The 17,866-nt window shown below is 35.2% G+C and overlaps 1 protein-coding gene across 1 annotated transcript in view; it reads left to right on the top strand.

Annotated features, from left to right (window-relative positions):
- The window catches only part of RRM2B (ribonucleotide reductase regulatory TP53 inducible subunit M2B), a 36,444-nt gene extending 20,040 nt beyond the window's left edge, over nt 1-16,404 (top strand). Inside the window, exons 6-9 of the mRNA XM_078441883.2 lie at nt 2,800-2,933; nt 9,675-9,779; nt 11,078-11,191; nt 12,442-16,404. Coding sequence (XP_078298009.2) covers nt 2,800-2,933; nt 9,675-9,779; nt 11,078-11,191; nt 12,442-12,594 — 506 coding nt within the window. The 3' untranslated portion in view covers nt 12,595-16,404. The remainder of the gene's footprint in view (nt 1-2,799; nt 2,934-9,674; nt 9,780-11,077; nt 11,192-12,441) is intronic.
- The last annotated feature ends 1,462 nt before the right edge of the window (nt 16,405-17,866 follow it).

Here is a 17,866-nt window from a genome sequence, read left to right as displayed (position 1 = left end):
ACACACACACACACACATATATGAATAATAATGGCACAGAATTTAGCCATAAAAAAAAACAATGAAATCTCACCATTTGCAACAACATGGATGGACCTTGAAGGCATTGTAAGTGAAACAAGTCAGACAGAGAAAAACAAATACTACATGATCTCTCTTATATGTGGAAACTAAGAACAAAAAAACTAAAAACTAAAATCCAAGCTCATAGATACAACAGATTGGTGGTTTTAAGAAGTAGGGGCTAGAGGGCAGGAGAAATGGGTAAAAGGAGTCAAAGTTTAAAAGAAAAGAGGGTCTATTGGGCAAATGTCTATAATCAGAAAAGCAAATAAGCTAATGTATAAACTTTTGGAAAAAAAAGAATCATTTCCCATGAACAACATTTCAGTTGACCCTTGAACAACATGGGTTTGACTTAGGTGGGTCCACTATACACAGATTTTTTTCAATAAATACAGTATATGTAAATGTATTTTTTCTTCCTTATTTTCTTAATAAAATTTTCTTCAGCTTTATTGTGAGAATACAGTGTATAATACAGATAACACAAAATATGTGTTGATTGATTATTATCTGTAAGGTTTCCATTCAACAATGAGCTATTAGTAGCTAAGTTTTGGGGAGTCAAAAATTATACATGGATTTTCAAAACAAAATCTATAATTCCACATATTTTAGAGAAAATCCTGAGAACAAAAGATTGAGAGTATCATTTTAAAGAATAAGCTTTGCGCCAACTCAGAGAAAAAAAGGTATAATAAAAAACTGAATTTCCTGAAATGAAGGAAGAGAGAAATTTGTATGTCATTCATTATATAGGACATACATAATAAAGAACTATACACTCTGAGTGAAATTGTTGAAAGACAAAGTTAAAGGGAATACGGCAGAAATAAAGTTACCTCCTAAAGAAAAAAAAAATATATCCTACTTTCCCATCTTTAAAACAAATCATGAAGCCTTCATATTCGTTATAGCTTTTAGAATAAATATTTTGGAAATCTTCTTTTAATTTACATCTGTCTAAATTTGTCAAGTTTACTTCTCTTAATCCTTTAAGAGAAGTAGCCTTCTGTAACTATTTCTGTCATGATTTTCATTCTTTAGTATTCACGTGAATACACAGAATAGTTAAAATAAAGATTTCCTCTTATTCATAATGTTTGTGTTATAGTCTAGTTCTCTTACAGTTAAATGTCCATATGACATTGCCTTAATGACAATGAAACATGCATCAGCTGTAACTATCCATTATCTTACTAATAGCAAGATGAAAATATAGAAATCTGTATGTTAAACTAAGGACAGATCTTCATCTTAAAAAATGTAGCTGGTCTAAAGAGCCATTTTTGTTTTCAAGAGTCAGCAGACCACAGTGATTATTATTACATTTAATATTTAGTATATAGTACACTAAAGATTCTTCTCTTGATAATTCCTTCTAAACAGTATATACTCAATAAGTACTTATTTAATTTACATTTCTTTTGTGTTTTTTTTCAAAGTGACTTTTAAAATTGTGTCTGTATAAGTAAAATACTCTAAAAGTTTTTCTGATGTTTGGGGCTACTAATAGACAATTATTTGATAAAATTGATCTGATTTGATTTATTTAAGATAATCAGGGAAAAGAACAAGGACAAACCAGAGCACTATTTAGAGACTGCCAGAAATATTAAAAGTTCTCTTTCTTTTTGGAAATTAAATATTACAATTACATTTGCTCTGGCAGTTATAAATATTCTGGATCAGATTTTAGCAGTTTTCATAGAATGCATGGTAATGTCTTTTATCACCTAGTGCTTATATAGCTTCCATTGATTCAGTTCAGAACACGTTTATTAAGCGCACTCTCTGTGTTTGGTCCTGTGACAGTACTGGGATACAAGCTATGATGTCATTGTTGAAACAGGTCTGTGGTTGGTTCAAGCACTCAGCTGCCCTGCCTTTATCTCACAGTCCTATAGACCAAACCTTTCTCCCTAGACAGACATGTCTATAAATATTTCTCCTGAGCATATGAAGTGTGGTGACATTTGCCGGGGTCAGACTTATAATCCGTCCCTAGGGATAGTGTAGAGAGATGGTTCCATTATAGACCTTTTAGGAGATGGGCTTCTGTAAAGTCCTTGCATAATATTGAGTAACCTTTGAAAATTGGGCCTTATTATTTAGCAGAAGATAGTATTTTTGCTTATATGATGGGGTATTTTATCCAATAGACATATTTGTTATCTTTAGCTGGATGTATCTGTTTTTTTTTTTTTTTAATTGTAGATGCATGGCAATGTTTTTTGGAATGTTCACTGCTAATCTATAACGTATCTTAGGTTTCTAAAAATAAAAACCTCAGCAACATCCCCTCCCTCAATCGTCAAGAGGGAGACATTTGTCATAAGATCTTCTCTTCTACTCTGTATTTCCAATACATGCACACATTTATATGTACATGCTACACTCATAGGCACTTGTGGCGCACAGATAAATTGCCTCTTTTTTTGAGTAGGGAAAGATCTCCTCTGTCCAGATACCAAGACCCACAGGAGTGCAGTGTCTGACATACGATTTGAAGTCGACACACCTACGTGTTTTTCTGCAGTAGTAGGTAGAGGTGGTGGGTCTCCTCCTCTGAACATGCTTGGATATGTCACTAATTTGTTGCTTTTGTTTCTTGGCAAAATAGTTGTGATATTGGTATAAATATATATGTAAAAATATGTGTGTTTTATATATGTAAGCTTGAAAATGTCTGCAGTATATGATATTTCAGAAAAGAAAACTATTTTCTGTCTCCAGGGGAAAGAGTGGTGGCTTTTGCAGCTGTAGAAGGGATTTTCTTCTCGGGATCTTTTGCTGCTATATTCTGGCTGAAGAAAAGAGGTCTTATGCCTGGACTCACTTTTTCCAATGAACTCATCAGCAGAGATGAAGTAAGGAAGGAAGTATTCTTCTAGTTATATTTGTATTCATTTTTGGTGTTTATTTTTCTTTCCCCTGGAAAATGCTTATAATGACACATATCCTGGTAATTAAAAGAAAATAGGAAGTAATTTCTTACTTGGTTTTTAAGACATTGTGTTTTTCTTCTGCCTCTTGTTCCTCCTCAGTCTTCCCTGCTCATCCTTAAATATCATTAAATCCTAGGTTCCCACCTTGGCCTCTCTCCTTCACTGTACATGACCTCCTGGCTGATCTTCTCTGTTTCCATGGAATCAGCTACCATTTAGATGCTCATAACAACCCCAACTTTAGCGCAGACATTCTTTTTTGAGCTCGAAACCCATATGTTCAAGTGCGTGTTAGATAGTTTGTCCTGAAAGGCTCCACAGATATCTCAAACCTAATATTTCAGAAATAAAATGCATCCCTTTTCTCCCAGATTCATTCTTCGGTTTTCCCTGTATCATTGAATGATACTACCTTCTATCCAGTCATCCAAATTTGAATTCTGGGAGTCATTTTAGATTGCATTCTTTCTTTCTTAGCCACATCCAACCAGTAAGTAAATCTTGTCTCCATCTGCCTGCACTGCCCTTTCCATCTTCCTACCAACTTTTCCATCTGTTGATTACCTTCTCACAGGTGACAACTCAAAACTTTCCTGACTCAATTAGGTAGAATGGACCACTCTTTCCTTTATGTATCCCTTTGAAACTGGTACCTGTCCCTATATTAGAGTCCGTACATATTCTGTACTTTATTCCTCTCTCCTCTGTTGGACTCTAGGCTCCCTGTGTGCAACACCTTGTCTTATTTGTCTTTCTGTTCTCAAGATTTAGCCCATCACAGCCTTCAGTTCATATTTATTGACTGCACTAACCCTGCCCCCTCAGCTTATTTCTTTTCTTTTTTTTCAGTATATGAAATTTATTGTCAGATTGGTTTCCATACAACACCCAGTGCTCATCCCAAAAGGTGCCCTCCTCAATACCCATCACCCACCCTCCCCCTCCCTCCCACCCCCCATCAACCTTCAGTTTGTTCTCAGTTTTTAAGAGTCTCTTATGCTTTGGCTCTCTCCCACTCAAACCTCTTTTTTTTTTTTTTTTTCCTTCCCCTCTCCCATGGGTTTCTGTTAAGTTTCTCAGGATCCACATAAGAGTGGCAGAGAATCTAAGGACAGCTTATTTCTAAGTGACACTGTCAAGTTGTTAACTTCTCTGAGCCTCAGTTTCTTCCACTATAAACCTTGATAGGATTTTGTTAAAATAAAATGAACGAGTATGTGTGAAAATACTCTTTAAGTGCCATAAAATGCTTTGTATAATTTTTGTTATTTCATGTCTTTAAATTTCTAATAATTTTTATCATAAATGTCTTATGTGGTGATTATAGAGACGTCAGAGAATAAAATCACTCAATCTTAACACAGAGATAACCACGTTTAGTATTTCATTGTATTTCTTTTTAGACAATTTTCTACATTTAAATCTATATAGATATATATGAACATCATAATTTTATGATTTAAAATACTCTGCTTTTTGCATATTTTTATGAGCTGAGATTTATTAGAATATTGTGAGCATTTTTCTATGAAATTAAGGAATTTTAGAAAGAGTAGTTATGTTAGATACATAATATTCTAATGAAGGAATGTATCAATTATTTCACTATTCTATAATTGGGAATTCAGGTTATTTCTGGGTTTTTTTGTTTAGTTCTTTTGCTATAATGCAAAGTGAATGTCTTTGTATATGAGCTTTGTCCCAATTTCATATGATTTTCCTACGCTAGATTGCCTATACATAAAGTTACTAGATTATAAGGCTTAAACATTTAAAGATTATCCATATTTATTTGCAGATTTCTTCCCAGAAATTTTATAGCAAGCCCTACCCAGCAATGTATGAATGTGTCTTTTCTTACCATAACCTCACCAAAATTTGGATTCCTGTTTTAAATATTTGACAAATTTGATAGGGGTAATGGTTTCTTATTTTTGGTTTTATTTGCATTTGTTTGATTACTACTTAGATTGAACTTTTTTTCATAATGATATTAGTTATTTGTTATTTTTTTTCCCTTTTATCTATTCTTGTCTTTTACCTCTATTTCTGTTGATATACATTCCCAATGCACAGTGACTGATGGGGCTCTTTCAATAAGTGTTTGTTTTTTGAATTTGTTATATTTATGCATAAATATTATATAAAATATTAATTGTGTCATATTTATTGTAAATACATTCCCAGTTTGTCCTTTGCTTTTTAAATTTTTTTAAATTTATCTTTATTATAATAATTATTATTTTTTAAATTTACACCCAAGTCAGCATATAATGCAACAATGATTTCAGGAGTAGATTCCTTAATGCCCCTTACCCATTTAGCCCACCCTGCCCCCACAACTCCTCCAGTAACCCTCTGTTCTCCATATTTAAGAGTCTCTTATGTTTTGTCCTCCTCCCTATTTTTATATTATTTTTGCTTCCTTTCCCTTATGTTCATCTGTTTTGTATTAGTGAGGTCATATGATATTTGTTTTTCTCTGACTGGCGAATTTCGCTTAGCATAATACCCTCTAGTTCCATCCACGTAGTTGCAAATGGCAAGATTTCATTCTTTTTGATTGCCGAGTAATACTCCATTGTATATATATACTACCTCTTCTTTATCCATTCATCCATCGATGGACATTTGGGCTCTTTCCATACTTTGGCTATTGTTGATAGTGCTGCTATAAACATGGGGGTGCATGTGTCCCTTCGAAACAGCACACCTGTATCCCTTGGATAAATACCTAGTAGTGCAATGGCTGGCTCATAGAGTAGCTCTATTTTTAATTTTTTGAGGAACCTCTATACTATTTTCCAGAGTGGCTGTACCAGTTTGCAGTCCCACCAGCAGTGCAAAAGAGATCCTCTTTCTCCACATCCTCACCAACATCTGTTGTTGCCTGAGTTGTTAATGTTAGCCATTCTGACAGGTGTGAGGTGGTTTTGTGGTTTTGTGGTTTTGATTTGTATTTCCCTTATGATGAGTGATGTTGAGCATTTTTTCATGTGTCGGTTGGCCATCTGGATGCCTTCTTTGGAGAAGTGTCTATGCATGTCTTTTGCCCATTTCTTCACTGCATTATTTGTTTTTTGGGTGTTGAGTTTGATAAGTTCTTTATAGGCTTTGGATACTAACCCTTTATCTGACATGTCATTTATAAATATCTTCTCCCATTCTGTCGGTTGCCTTTTAGTTTTGCTGATTGTTTCCTTTGCTGTGCAGAAGCTTTTTATTTTGATTATGTCCAGGGGCCAGGGGCGCCTGGGTGGCTCAGTCAGTTAAGCGTCCAACTTTGGCTCAGGTCATGATCTCACGGTTCGTGGGTTCAAGCCCCACATCAGGCTCTGTGCTGACAGCTCAGAGCCTGGAGCCTGTTTTAGATTCTGTGTCTCCCTCTCTCTCTGCCCCTCCCCCACTCACACTCTGTCTCCCTCTGTCTCAAAAATAAATAAACATTAAAAAAATTTTTATTTTGATTAGGTCCCAATAGTTCTTGTTTTGTCTCCTTGAGGATTTTGATGGCTTCCTGTCTTACATTTAGGTCTTTCATCCATTTTGAGTTTATTTTTGTGTATGGTGTAAGAAAGTGGTCCAGGTTCATTTTTCTGCATGTCGTTGTCCAATTTTCCCAGCACCACTTGCTGAAAAGACTGCCTTGATTATATTGGATATTCTTTCCTGCTTTGTCAAAGATTAGTTGGCCATACGTTTGTGGGTCCGTTTCTGGGTTCTCTGTTCAGTTTCATTGATCTGAGTGTCTGTTTTTGTGCCATGTCCTTTGCTTTTCAATTTTATTTGTTCTTTTAACATACAAAACCCTGAAATTGATGTGATCCACTTCCAGAGATAATTAAATAATCACACATATTTTCCTCTTGACTTTTGAACATTTAACTTTAATACAATTGGAATTTGTCTAGTATAAGTATAGAATTTGGTACAAATATAGGATAAGTTAGAATTTAACTTAACTTTATTTCACACACTCTTAGGAATTTTTTCTAGTTCTTTTTGTTAAGTAATCCATCTTTCTCCATTGACTTGTGATGGCTTTTTTATTATATATTAAAGTTTTTAAGTGTACTAAAATCTGTTTGGGGGCTATTTTTTCTTTTCATTAACCTATCAAATTCCATGCCAAACAATTTTGATTATTGTTGTTTTTTATGTTTTGATAACTACTAGGATAAATCCCATAACATTAAATCCTATTGAAAATTTAAATCCTATTAAAATTGTTCTTATAAGATTCTGCCCATATATTCTTAAGGATTAATTTTTTTTTTAAGTTTGTGATGTTTCCTTAATTTATTTTTGAGGGAGAGATGGAGTGCAAGTGAGGGAGGGCTAGAGAGAGAGGGAGACACAGAATCCAAAGCAGGCTCCAGGCTCTGAAATGTCAGCACAGAGCCCGAAGTGGGGCTTGAACTCATGAACCATGAGATCATGACCTGAGCTGAAGTTAGATGCTTAACCGACTGAGCCACCCAGGCACCCCAGATTAGTTTTTTAATTGAAATGTATTTGACATACAATATTGTGCAAACTTAAGATATGTAACATATTAATTTTATACATTTTTCTGTTGTGATACGATTGCCATTGTAACAATAATTTGGACCTCTATCACATTACATAATTATATCTTTTTGGTAGCTCAAATAATTAAGTTCTCGTCTCAGATTAATTTTTTTAATGTTTATTTACTTTTTGAGAGAGAGTATCCATATGTGTGTGAGCGGGGGAGGGGCAGAGAGAGCGAGCAAGCGAGAGAGAGAGAATCCAAACCAGTCTCCATGCTGTCAGTGCAGATCTCAACATGGGGCTTGAACCCACAAACCTTGAAATCTTGACTTGATCTGAAACCAAGAGTCAGACGCTTAACTGTTTGAGCCACTCAGGTGCCCCTCAGATTAGATTTTTTTTTAATGTGGGGTTTTTGTTTTTTGTTTTTTGGTTTTTTTTTTTGAGAGACAGAGAGAGAGAATTAGAGGCAGAGCAGGGGAGGAGCAGAGAGAGAGAAGGAGACAGAGAATCTCAAGCAGGCTCCACACTGTCAGTGCAGAGCCTGATGTGGGGCTCTAATTCACGAACTGTGAGATCATGACCTGAGCTGAAACCAAGAGTCAGATGTTTGACCATTTGAGCCACCCAGGAGCTCCATAATTTTTTAACTGGAAACAATCCCATTGAAATTTTGATTGGAATTACTTTAAACCTCAAAATTAATTTTCTCTACTTATTGATTTAGCAGAATGAGTGCCTACCTTTGATTTCCTCATCTCTGTAATAGGTAGCTAGCTCTCAGTTCTAATCAACACTTTCTGTAACAGCTTTCACAGTTTATTTGAAATTCAGCCTTTGGTAATTTGAAGTATCCTCTTGAGTCCAGTCTGGGAAAAATGTTTGACTAGCAAAGCTTCTAAGATTAGCTGTTCAAAGGGGCTTTTTTCTGATGGTTTCTTCTGGGAATGATAACTAGGTAAATAATCCTTGGAATACAACCTTTGATTTGAGTCTTATCTTTAATTTGTCTTTGGTTTTTGCTGATTTATTTAGAAAAACCCAAGTAAACTCTGATTTAAAGTGCACATTCCTTCCTCCGCCTTCTGCCCCTCCTCCTCCTACAAAATTATTTCTTTTTCTTTGCAGTTTAGAAATGTTCATTGACTCTGCCTTGAGGTCAGTCTCTAGCTTAATTTTGTTTGGCATTGCATCATCTTTCTCTGTCTCTGGCCTCTCTTTTTCTTTTGACTTTTTGCAATTACTCCTGTTGTTTTCAGCTTTTTACCATCTGTTCTGTGTTTTGGAATCCTGATCACTGTAGGTTGGATCTCCTTGCTCTGTTCTCTATTTAAAGCTCTCTACGATTTCTTGTATTTGCATAACCATTCTGTTCTCAAGGTATCTCACAAGTTTATTTTCTTTGGTTATCTGCAGTGTCATTTCTGCTTTGTATAGCTTCAAATGGTTTTCTTAATTCTTCAGTCTCCATTTTCATTGCACTAAATTTATTTTTATCTTGAGCTGTTCTTATTTAAGATAAATGTCTTTCTGAAATCTCATGAGCTTCATCTTTTCTTTATTTTTTTAGTTATTATTTTTAATGTTTGTTTATTTTTGAGAGAGAGAGAGAGAGAGAGAACACAAGTGGGGGGGGGGGGCAGAGGATCTAAAGCAGGCTCTACACTGATAGCAGAGAGCCAGAAAGGGGACTCAAACCCATGAGCCATGAGGTCATGGCCTGAGCCAAAGTTGGATACTTAACCAACTGAGCCACCCAGGTACCCCTCACCTTTTTCTTTAAATACTTACTATTTTCAATGATTTTTAATTTTTTTTATACATTAGAAATTAATGAATTTTCATTCTAGCCCTTGCTTTGTTTTCCTTTCTGAAACGATTTTGGTTGCAGATTTTTATTGTTGTTGTTGATTAATTCATCTGTCATGTTTATGAATTAAGATTGGCTGGCACTGAAAAATTTTCATGATAGGCTATTATAATTGGCATTTTAATGAGATTTGAAGGAAAGTAGTTCCTGGTACTGTGAATTCTTTTATCTTCCATAAGTTCTGTGTTGCATCCCTAGAACCTACTTATATGATGCCTGACACATGACTGTGTGAAAATTAGACGTTCTTTGACAGTGGTAATTTTCTTCTATTTTAGGGACTTCACTGTGACTTTGCTTGCCTGATGTTTCAATACTTAGTAAATAAGCCATCAGAAGAAAGGGTCAGGGACATCATTGTTAATGCTGTTGAAATTGAGCAGGTAAGCAGGGTAGCTTATATGATTAGCACATCTCTTTTTCTCTGATGTTTGTAATTATTGTGTTAGGTTGACTCATTTGAAATTGCCACTTAAAGCCAAAGCAAATATCAGTAATTTTATATAGTCAACCTGACAGTACGAAAAGATGATGCATTTCAATTATTATGTCAGTTTATAATTTGGTTCATAAGTAAATGTTATACATTAAGGTTTATGTATATATGTCAATTTATAATTTGGTTCATAAGTAAATGTTATACATTAAGGTTTATGTATGTATGTTATGAAAAGATGATGCATTTCAATTATGTCAGTTTATAATTTGGTTACTAAGTAAATGTGATATATTAAAGTTTATGTATATTAAAACCTATTTCAGGTTTTTTTTTTTCTGTCCCTTTGATCTGTCACATTCTGTGCCATAGCAAACTATTTTAATCATTTCAGCTTTATATTTTTCAGATTTTCAGCTACTGGAGGGAAGTGATAGTTTCTTATTTGTTTTGTATTTTCAAAACCAAGCAGTGTATCTAGCTTGAAGCATGCACCAAATGTTTATAGAATTAACAAGTCAATGAGTTCACAAATAGTAAAAATTTATAGAATGTAAAAATTTCTGACTACAAAGACCTGGATGTTCCACTTAATGTTTTTATCATTTGAAAATAAAATAAAAACTTTTGACTCTTTAAAAAAAATACCATACAGTTCAATAGCCATAGTTTTCATATTGGGAGGGGTGAAAAGGAATGAAATTCATTTTAGTATTTTTAATCATTTTGAGAACTAAATCCAAATGGTTAGTATTTTTATTTTTTTCTCGATTAACACTTTGCCACTGTCTTTCAATATAGTTGGAGTTCAGTTTAACCCCCAGATCCATTTCTCTTTCTCATTTTCTTTGTTAAATGTGTTTCTCTCTTTCCTAATCCCCTTCCATAACCATGTTCCCCACAGTGATCATCTCTGGTGAATCTTTTTCCGGATATTTCAGGACAAAGTATGCCTTCTTTTCTCTCTGGAAAGTCTGTGAATTTAGGTCCTATATATACTACTTTGTAAAATATAAGTAATTTGACAGTTTCAGTTTACTTTGGCTATTTGAGAATGTGAAATACTGTGAATAGTAAAACCCCAAACATTTTTAAACAAATGGATATTGCCATGTTGAAAGAATTTACCCTAGTGAACTTTCCTCAGGGACTTAGAAGATTAAAACTAATACCCTGTTTTTATTTGGAAAATACTTATTTATTGTTCTGTCTTTGTACTTGATTCTGTTTTTGTTCGTATCTCAGGAGTTTCTAACAGAAGCCTTGCCAGTTGGCCTCATTGGAATGAATTGTGTTTTGATGAAACAATATATTGAGTTTGTAGCTGACAGATTACTTGTGGAACTTGGATTCTCAAAGGTAAGATGTTTAAAAATTTATTACTACTAGCTAAAATGTTAGTAAGACCACTAAAATACTATATTTCATTGAAAGCATTTGTATCACATCAGTCTACTTTTTAAAATTACTGTGACAGCCTTGTTTTGCATGAACAAATTTGTTTTGCAAAATCCTTTGAAACTTGAAATTCATAACAGAAGGAAGAAGCTGATAAATCTTAGAATTAATAAGTTCAATAAATTACTTGTAATAATTGCAGGTATTTAATAGGATTATCTTTAATTGGATTTAATATGTATATATATATATATGTTACCCTCATAAATCCTCATGGGTCTGTGTTGTAATTTTTGCATTAATACTTTTTTTAAAGACTGTTTAACTTATGGGACACCTGAGTGGCTCAGTAGGTTAAGTGTCTGACTCTTGATTTTGGCTCCGGTCATGATCTCATGGTTCATGAGTTTGAGACCCTCATTGGACTCCCTGCTGATAGTGCAGTGCCTGCTTAGGGTTCTCTCTCTCTCTCTCTCTCTCTCTCTCTCTCTCTCTCTCTCTCTCTTCCCCTTTCTCTCTGTCCCTCCCATGTGTGCTCTCTCTCTCTCAAAATAAATAAAATAAGCTTATAAAAATAAAAAAGAAACGTGTTTACCTTTTACTTATTTAGTGAGATTGGTGCATCCAAACGTTTATACTTTTAAATACAAATGGTTATTAGGAAGACATTAACTGTCATAATTTGGTCCTTTGAACTCAGTTGCCTTTTAAGTTATTTTTCATTTTTTTTTTTTATCAGAGATAATATACCTGAATTTCATAAAGTTGTGTGCTTCTCACATGACGTAACAGATGGAGGCTGCAGCCAGTCTACCTGGGTTTGAATCCTGGCTCTGCCACTTTCTAGCTCTGTGACCTTAAGCATGTTGTTTAACCTCTACCTTCATTTCCTCATCTACGAAAGGGAGATAATAATAATACTTACCAGAAAGGATTGTTGATGAGTTGGGATACATAAAGCACTTAAAACACTATCAGACATACAGTAAATACATACTAAGTGGTCATGTTGTATTCACCATAATTGGATATTCATGGAACTTTACAATGTACTGTATATGGTAATTAGAAATTATAGGTTTTAACTTCTTAGCATGGAAATGTAAGCTTAAGTTGTATTTAATGAGAAGCCTTGTTAGTTATGTGTTGTTGTTCTTATGGGTGTAATTTGGCTTCTTCAGAATGTCTAATAACACTTCTTTTCTTTTTAGGTTTTTCAGGCAGAAAATCCCTTTGATTTTATGGAAAACATTTCTTTGGAAGGGAAAACAAATTTCTTTGAGAAACGAGTTGCAGAGTATCAACGTTTTGCAGTTATGGCAGAAACTACAGATAATGTCTTCACCCTGGATGCAGATTTTTAGAACTCTCCCCATAGATAAACCTATCACTGGTAAATAGCAGTCTGTTTTTCTCTGCTTTAAAAAACAAAAAAACAAAACAAAACAAAAAAACAAAGTAGCTCCCTTAGGCAACACAAGTTTGCTTAAAAGGAAACCCAAAACCAAATTTCAATAAGTTGGATTTATAGAAATACACTCTAATTTTCCCATTTGACATTCAGGATGTGACTTCAGTTCTATTGTTTTGTCACGAAAATATAAGATGGTGATATGTAGTGATTAAGAGCATGAGGTGAGGGGTCAGATTTGAGATTCTGCCCTTACTGCTTTGTGTGATCCTTGGCAAGTCAGTTAATCTCTCTAAATTTCAATGTATGTATCCTTAAAGTGGGTGTAATAGTAGCTCCTAAATTTATCATGTGGATATGAGGGTTAAGCCACAAAATAGGTGCTTAGCCCCACCAACACCATTACTACTTATTAACAGTCTTAAGTATGGCGATGTTGTGATAAAATGCTCCCCTGTCCTCAAAGTAATTTTGATTCTAGGTTCTAAGATCTAGAATTAGATGTTTATATTTTAATGTTTGAGGGAGAATATAAAGATTTCATTTAAAAATTATAATTCTCATTAACTTGAGAATTGCTTCTTCAAATTCCTCAGCATGTAGTAAAGGAAATTTAGTTCTCAGTTGCTTTGGGCAGGACACTTATGAAGTGAAATTTGGGAGATCAGCCTGGCAGTTGACCTTGTAAGTAAAATGATTTTGCTCCTTTAGAAATCAAAAAGGTAACAATTGCCAGACATAGCTAGCCCTGAAATGTTTAAACCCCGGGTGAATTAGCTAGAATAGCATTTCCCCAAGAATGTTCTAAAAGCTGTGAGCCCCTCTAGATATTTTGTGGGGAAAAATGGGATTCTGTGGTCAGATGAACCTGGGAAATGCTATCCTCCCTTCTTCCTCTCTGAAGTATATAGTCAGTACCTCAAAGAGAGAAATTCTTCAGGACGTAAAACTTATTTCTCCCTGCATATCCCAGACTTACTTAACGAAGATCTGTAGTTTACCTGTTAACATCTCACCTAACTAGTATTCCTCTGAATATAGTTTGGAAAAGGCTGCCCTAGAACCATTTTGTACACAGAGGAAGGACTTGTGGACTAGGCAAAGGAGACCTGGAGGGATTTACTAAACCATTCATATTTGTGCCGAGCTGAGTAATGTACCTGAGACTGACCTCAGCTGTGCTTCTTTAATACTCTTCAAACTCTTTTATGCTGTTAAAAGGTAGAGTCCTAATAATGGAACTATGCATCCTGCACAATAGCAGATGGCAAGGGAGACAAAGGTTTCTGCAAAGGAGACAGTGAGGAAAGGCCATGGACCCCTCTTTATCGTTAGGAAGAGCCAACAGGTAGCCTGAGTCCCCAAAACAGTGTGGTTCCCCACTTAACAGCAAACTGCTTTATAACATTCTGCAACCTAGAATTTAGAGGTTTTTCACTTTGCATAAATTTTTGCTCCATTCATTCAGCAACGTTCTAATGACTAAAAATGGGAGTTCTCAAGTGGATGCAAGAGGACCAGGCCATAACCTTGTTAGGGAAACTGTCAGAAGCCTGTGATATTTCGGCCTATGACAGTGCCATTTGTTCAGTTTGTTCAATGCTTCATGGTTGGCCAGCTGGTTTTACATCATATCACGTGATCACACAACAGCCTTATAAGCTTGACAGCTAATATTGACATTTTACTGCTAGGAGAGAGTGAGGCTCAGAGAAGTTAAATGACTTGGCCAAGGTGGGCTCTTATCACTGTCCTTGCAGTAGAATTCTTTTTCCCTAGAGATTATCATCTTTCTTGTATTTAGTCCTTTACATCCATCTTGATGTGATTTTGCCTATTTTCTCATTCAGGTATCATGTACTTTATTAAGGTGTTATGTAAATTATTTACCTATATTCAGGTAGTATGCTCAAAGATGTGTATACTACTGTAGAAACACTTAACATTATAAATTGAGAATATCTGCAATAATATTGGAATGAAAGAAAAAAGTTTTCAGTGCATATTCCCTTTGTTTTGAATCCAGATCTTTCTCATAGGTAATGACAGGTGCCTTAATATGAAGCTTATTTATAGTAGCAATAAACCTAACTGTGTTGAGATGAAGAAGTTTTAATACTGAAATACTGGATTTTTAATACACTGGTTTATTATATTCAGTGTTCTATATCCTTTTCCAGGCCTTCAGGTTGCATATTTATTTATTATGTTTAGTATTTTGGTTCCTAGTTCTTAAGGAATGAAGAAATTGTGGAATTGCCTTTTAATACTATCTCACAGGTAAAGAAATTCAGAGTATGTTTACAACTTTTTTTTAATAGCACATGTACTTAAGTCATTGCTATAGTAAAGTTAAGTTTGTTATTTAGGAATGTAAAAAGTTGTAGTTCATGACAGCACTTATTAAAAATAACTTCATTGTAGTATGTAGAATCATGACTTGGAAGGACTTGGGAAGACAGTTTGATTCAGTGCTTTCAGACAAGGCTATTTTGTTGTTCAGTTACACACAATAATAAACAATTGTTTTTACCTATAAGCTTACTCGAGTCATGTCTTAGTGTCTCATTTTGGAATATCAAAATTTTCTTCTTCTTTTGACATTTTATTTTTTATTCATAAAAAGTGATTACCGTTGGCCCTTGAACAACATGGGACTTAGGGGCACCAAACCCCCGCACGGTTGAAAATCCACATGTAACCTTTGACTCCCCCACAACTTAACTATTAATAGCCTACTGTTGACTGGAAGCCTTACCAATAACACAAACAAGTTGATTAGCACATATTATGTGTGTTATATGTATTGTGTACTGTATTCTTACAATAAAGTGAGTTAGAGAAAAGATGTTTTTAAGAAAATCATAAGGAAGAGAAATACACTTACAGTACTATACTCTATTTATTGAAAAAAATCCACATATACGTGGGCCTGTGCAGGTCAAACCCATGTTCTTCAAGGGTCAACTGTATTGAGAAAACATAGCAGTTTGCATATTTAAAACACATATTATTTAATATTCATAACTTTGTATTTTACATTTAAATATGCTAACTTCCATGTCATAGAATTCCCAAATTGCATTTGCATGGATTAGGCTAAGGGCTTAATGTCGATAACTGATTTTCAGTGATAAAGAAATCTGTTCCCGAGCTGCATAAAAGCCAGTTTAGTCCTATAATCAGGTATTATGTTTTTGAACTAAATTGCATGAATTGGTAGCCAACTCAGGAGCTCTTCTCAGTGGAATCTGCATGAGTGGTACAGAAGTGAAATCTAGTTTTCCTTTGTTTTTCCCAGCCTTTAGATAATCTCCTTTTTAGATGACTGTAAATTTGAAGGAAAACTTGATATTCCCAGGGCCTTAGAAAGAAAGGATTTAAGCTTTCAAATTTGGGGTCTAAGGAAAATATAGGTAAAAATGGAAGGATAGAGATTGATTTTTTTGTACAGATAAAAATACAACAATTCAAGTCTTTTTCTAAGTTCACAAGATTGTTAACTTAGTGCATTTGATTCTTTTATAATAATGTTTTGTTTTTTTCCAAATGTCTGGTAATTTAGCAAAGTTATTTGGTATTTACTGTGTATATAGAGAGCTTTATTAGGTGTGGTGTACCTAAGTCTTTTTGCTAAAATGCATTGTGGTCAATCAAGCCAACCCTGAATATGTAGAATGTTGGGGGTTTTTTCCCCAAAGAAATAGGTTGTTTTGTTATTTTTGGGGGTTAGTGTGTTGAAATAAACTGTATCATAGCTACATCATTGTGTGTGTGTCCTTTTTGAGTAAGAGTGTTTCTTTATAAGTGAAGGGGCTACCCTAATCAAGAAATGTATATGTTTTCTCTTTGTGCATACAGATAAATACATATTGGTATTACTTTGTTCAACTCCCTCCCTCCTTCTCTCTCTCTCTCTCTCTCTCTCTCTCTCTCTCACACACACACACACACACACACACACACACACACACACACTGTTCTTTTGACATAAGTGGGATTCCCCCAGTTCTCCCTCTCATCTGCCTTCACCCAATCCATGTCTCTTTATATCCAGCTGAGATTCCACAATACATAATATTACTAGGGGTAATATGTGTACTTTACCAATACCCTGAACTCTGTTCCTCTTCTGCATTTGTACCATACATAGAAAAGTCAAGGAGATTTCCCCACCCTGTTGCAAACATGACAATCAGTTTTTCCATATTTCCCTCAATAAGCAGCCAAATGCTGCCAGAGAAAAGGGCATGTAAGACAAATTGGATCTCCTTACTATAAATCCATGTAAACATTTACCTCCTGTCTTAGTCCATTGGGGCTGCTATTGAAAACTACTATAAACTGGGGGGCTGAAATTAGGCATTTACTTCTCACAGTTGTGGAGGCTGAGAAATCAAGGTGCTGACAGATTCGGTGTCCCGTGAGTCTCGCTTCCTGGTTCATAAACAGTTGTCTACTCACTATGTACTCACATGGAAGAAGGGTGAGGGAGTTCTCTGAGGTCTCTTTCATAAGGGCCCTAACCCTGTTCATGATCAAGTCACCCAGGCCCCACCTCCAAACATCAGCACACTGGGGATTAGGTTTCAACATGAATTTTGGTGGGACACAGCATTCAGTTTATAGCACCTACCTCAGCACTATCTGATAACTCTAGTACAATTTCCTGGTAAACTTGTTCTCCATTCTCCACAATTGCTTTTCCACACTGTGCCCACCTTCTGCTACTACCCTCACTCCCCAAGAAGGTGCCTTTGTCATCTGCTTTTTCTTTGTGAATTGTGGGCCCACGAGCGATATTCTGGGCTGAAAAATTTGACAATTAGAGGAGTCCTAAATCTAGAACCTAAGAAGCCACAGTATAACTCAATATACAAATGTCTGTGCATGATTTCTGTCCTGTGGAGTCCTTGCAATCAGAGAGTGATTGAGGGCATTAGCTGTTCTTTTTTTAAAATATTAAATATACTTTATTGTCAAACTGGTTTCCATACAACATCCAGTCCTCATCCCAACAGGTGCCCTCCTCAATGCCCAACACCCACATTCCCCTCCCTTCTGGGAATAAGAACCACTTATTTGTGGGAGCTGCTGTTCCCTTTCCCACTGCGTGGGGTTCCCAGGGCTGCCAAGCCAAGTGCATACTCCCATCTGTCTCTGCCTGGGGTCAGGCAGGCGATCCAGGAGGGAGCCACATCCTTACTTAAGTCATGTCTAAATGA

Source organism: Panthera onca, chromosome F2, assembly GCF_046562875.1.
Source record: "Panthera onca isolate mPanOnc1 chromosome F2, mPanOnc1 haplotype 2, whole genome shotgun sequence".
In the NCBI taxonomy this organism is placed as follows: Eukaryota; Metazoa; Chordata; class Mammalia; order Carnivora; family Felidae; genus Panthera; species Panthera onca.
Note: the sequence above shows the minus strand (reverse complement) of the source record. Positions and strands in the feature narration are given on the sequence as shown.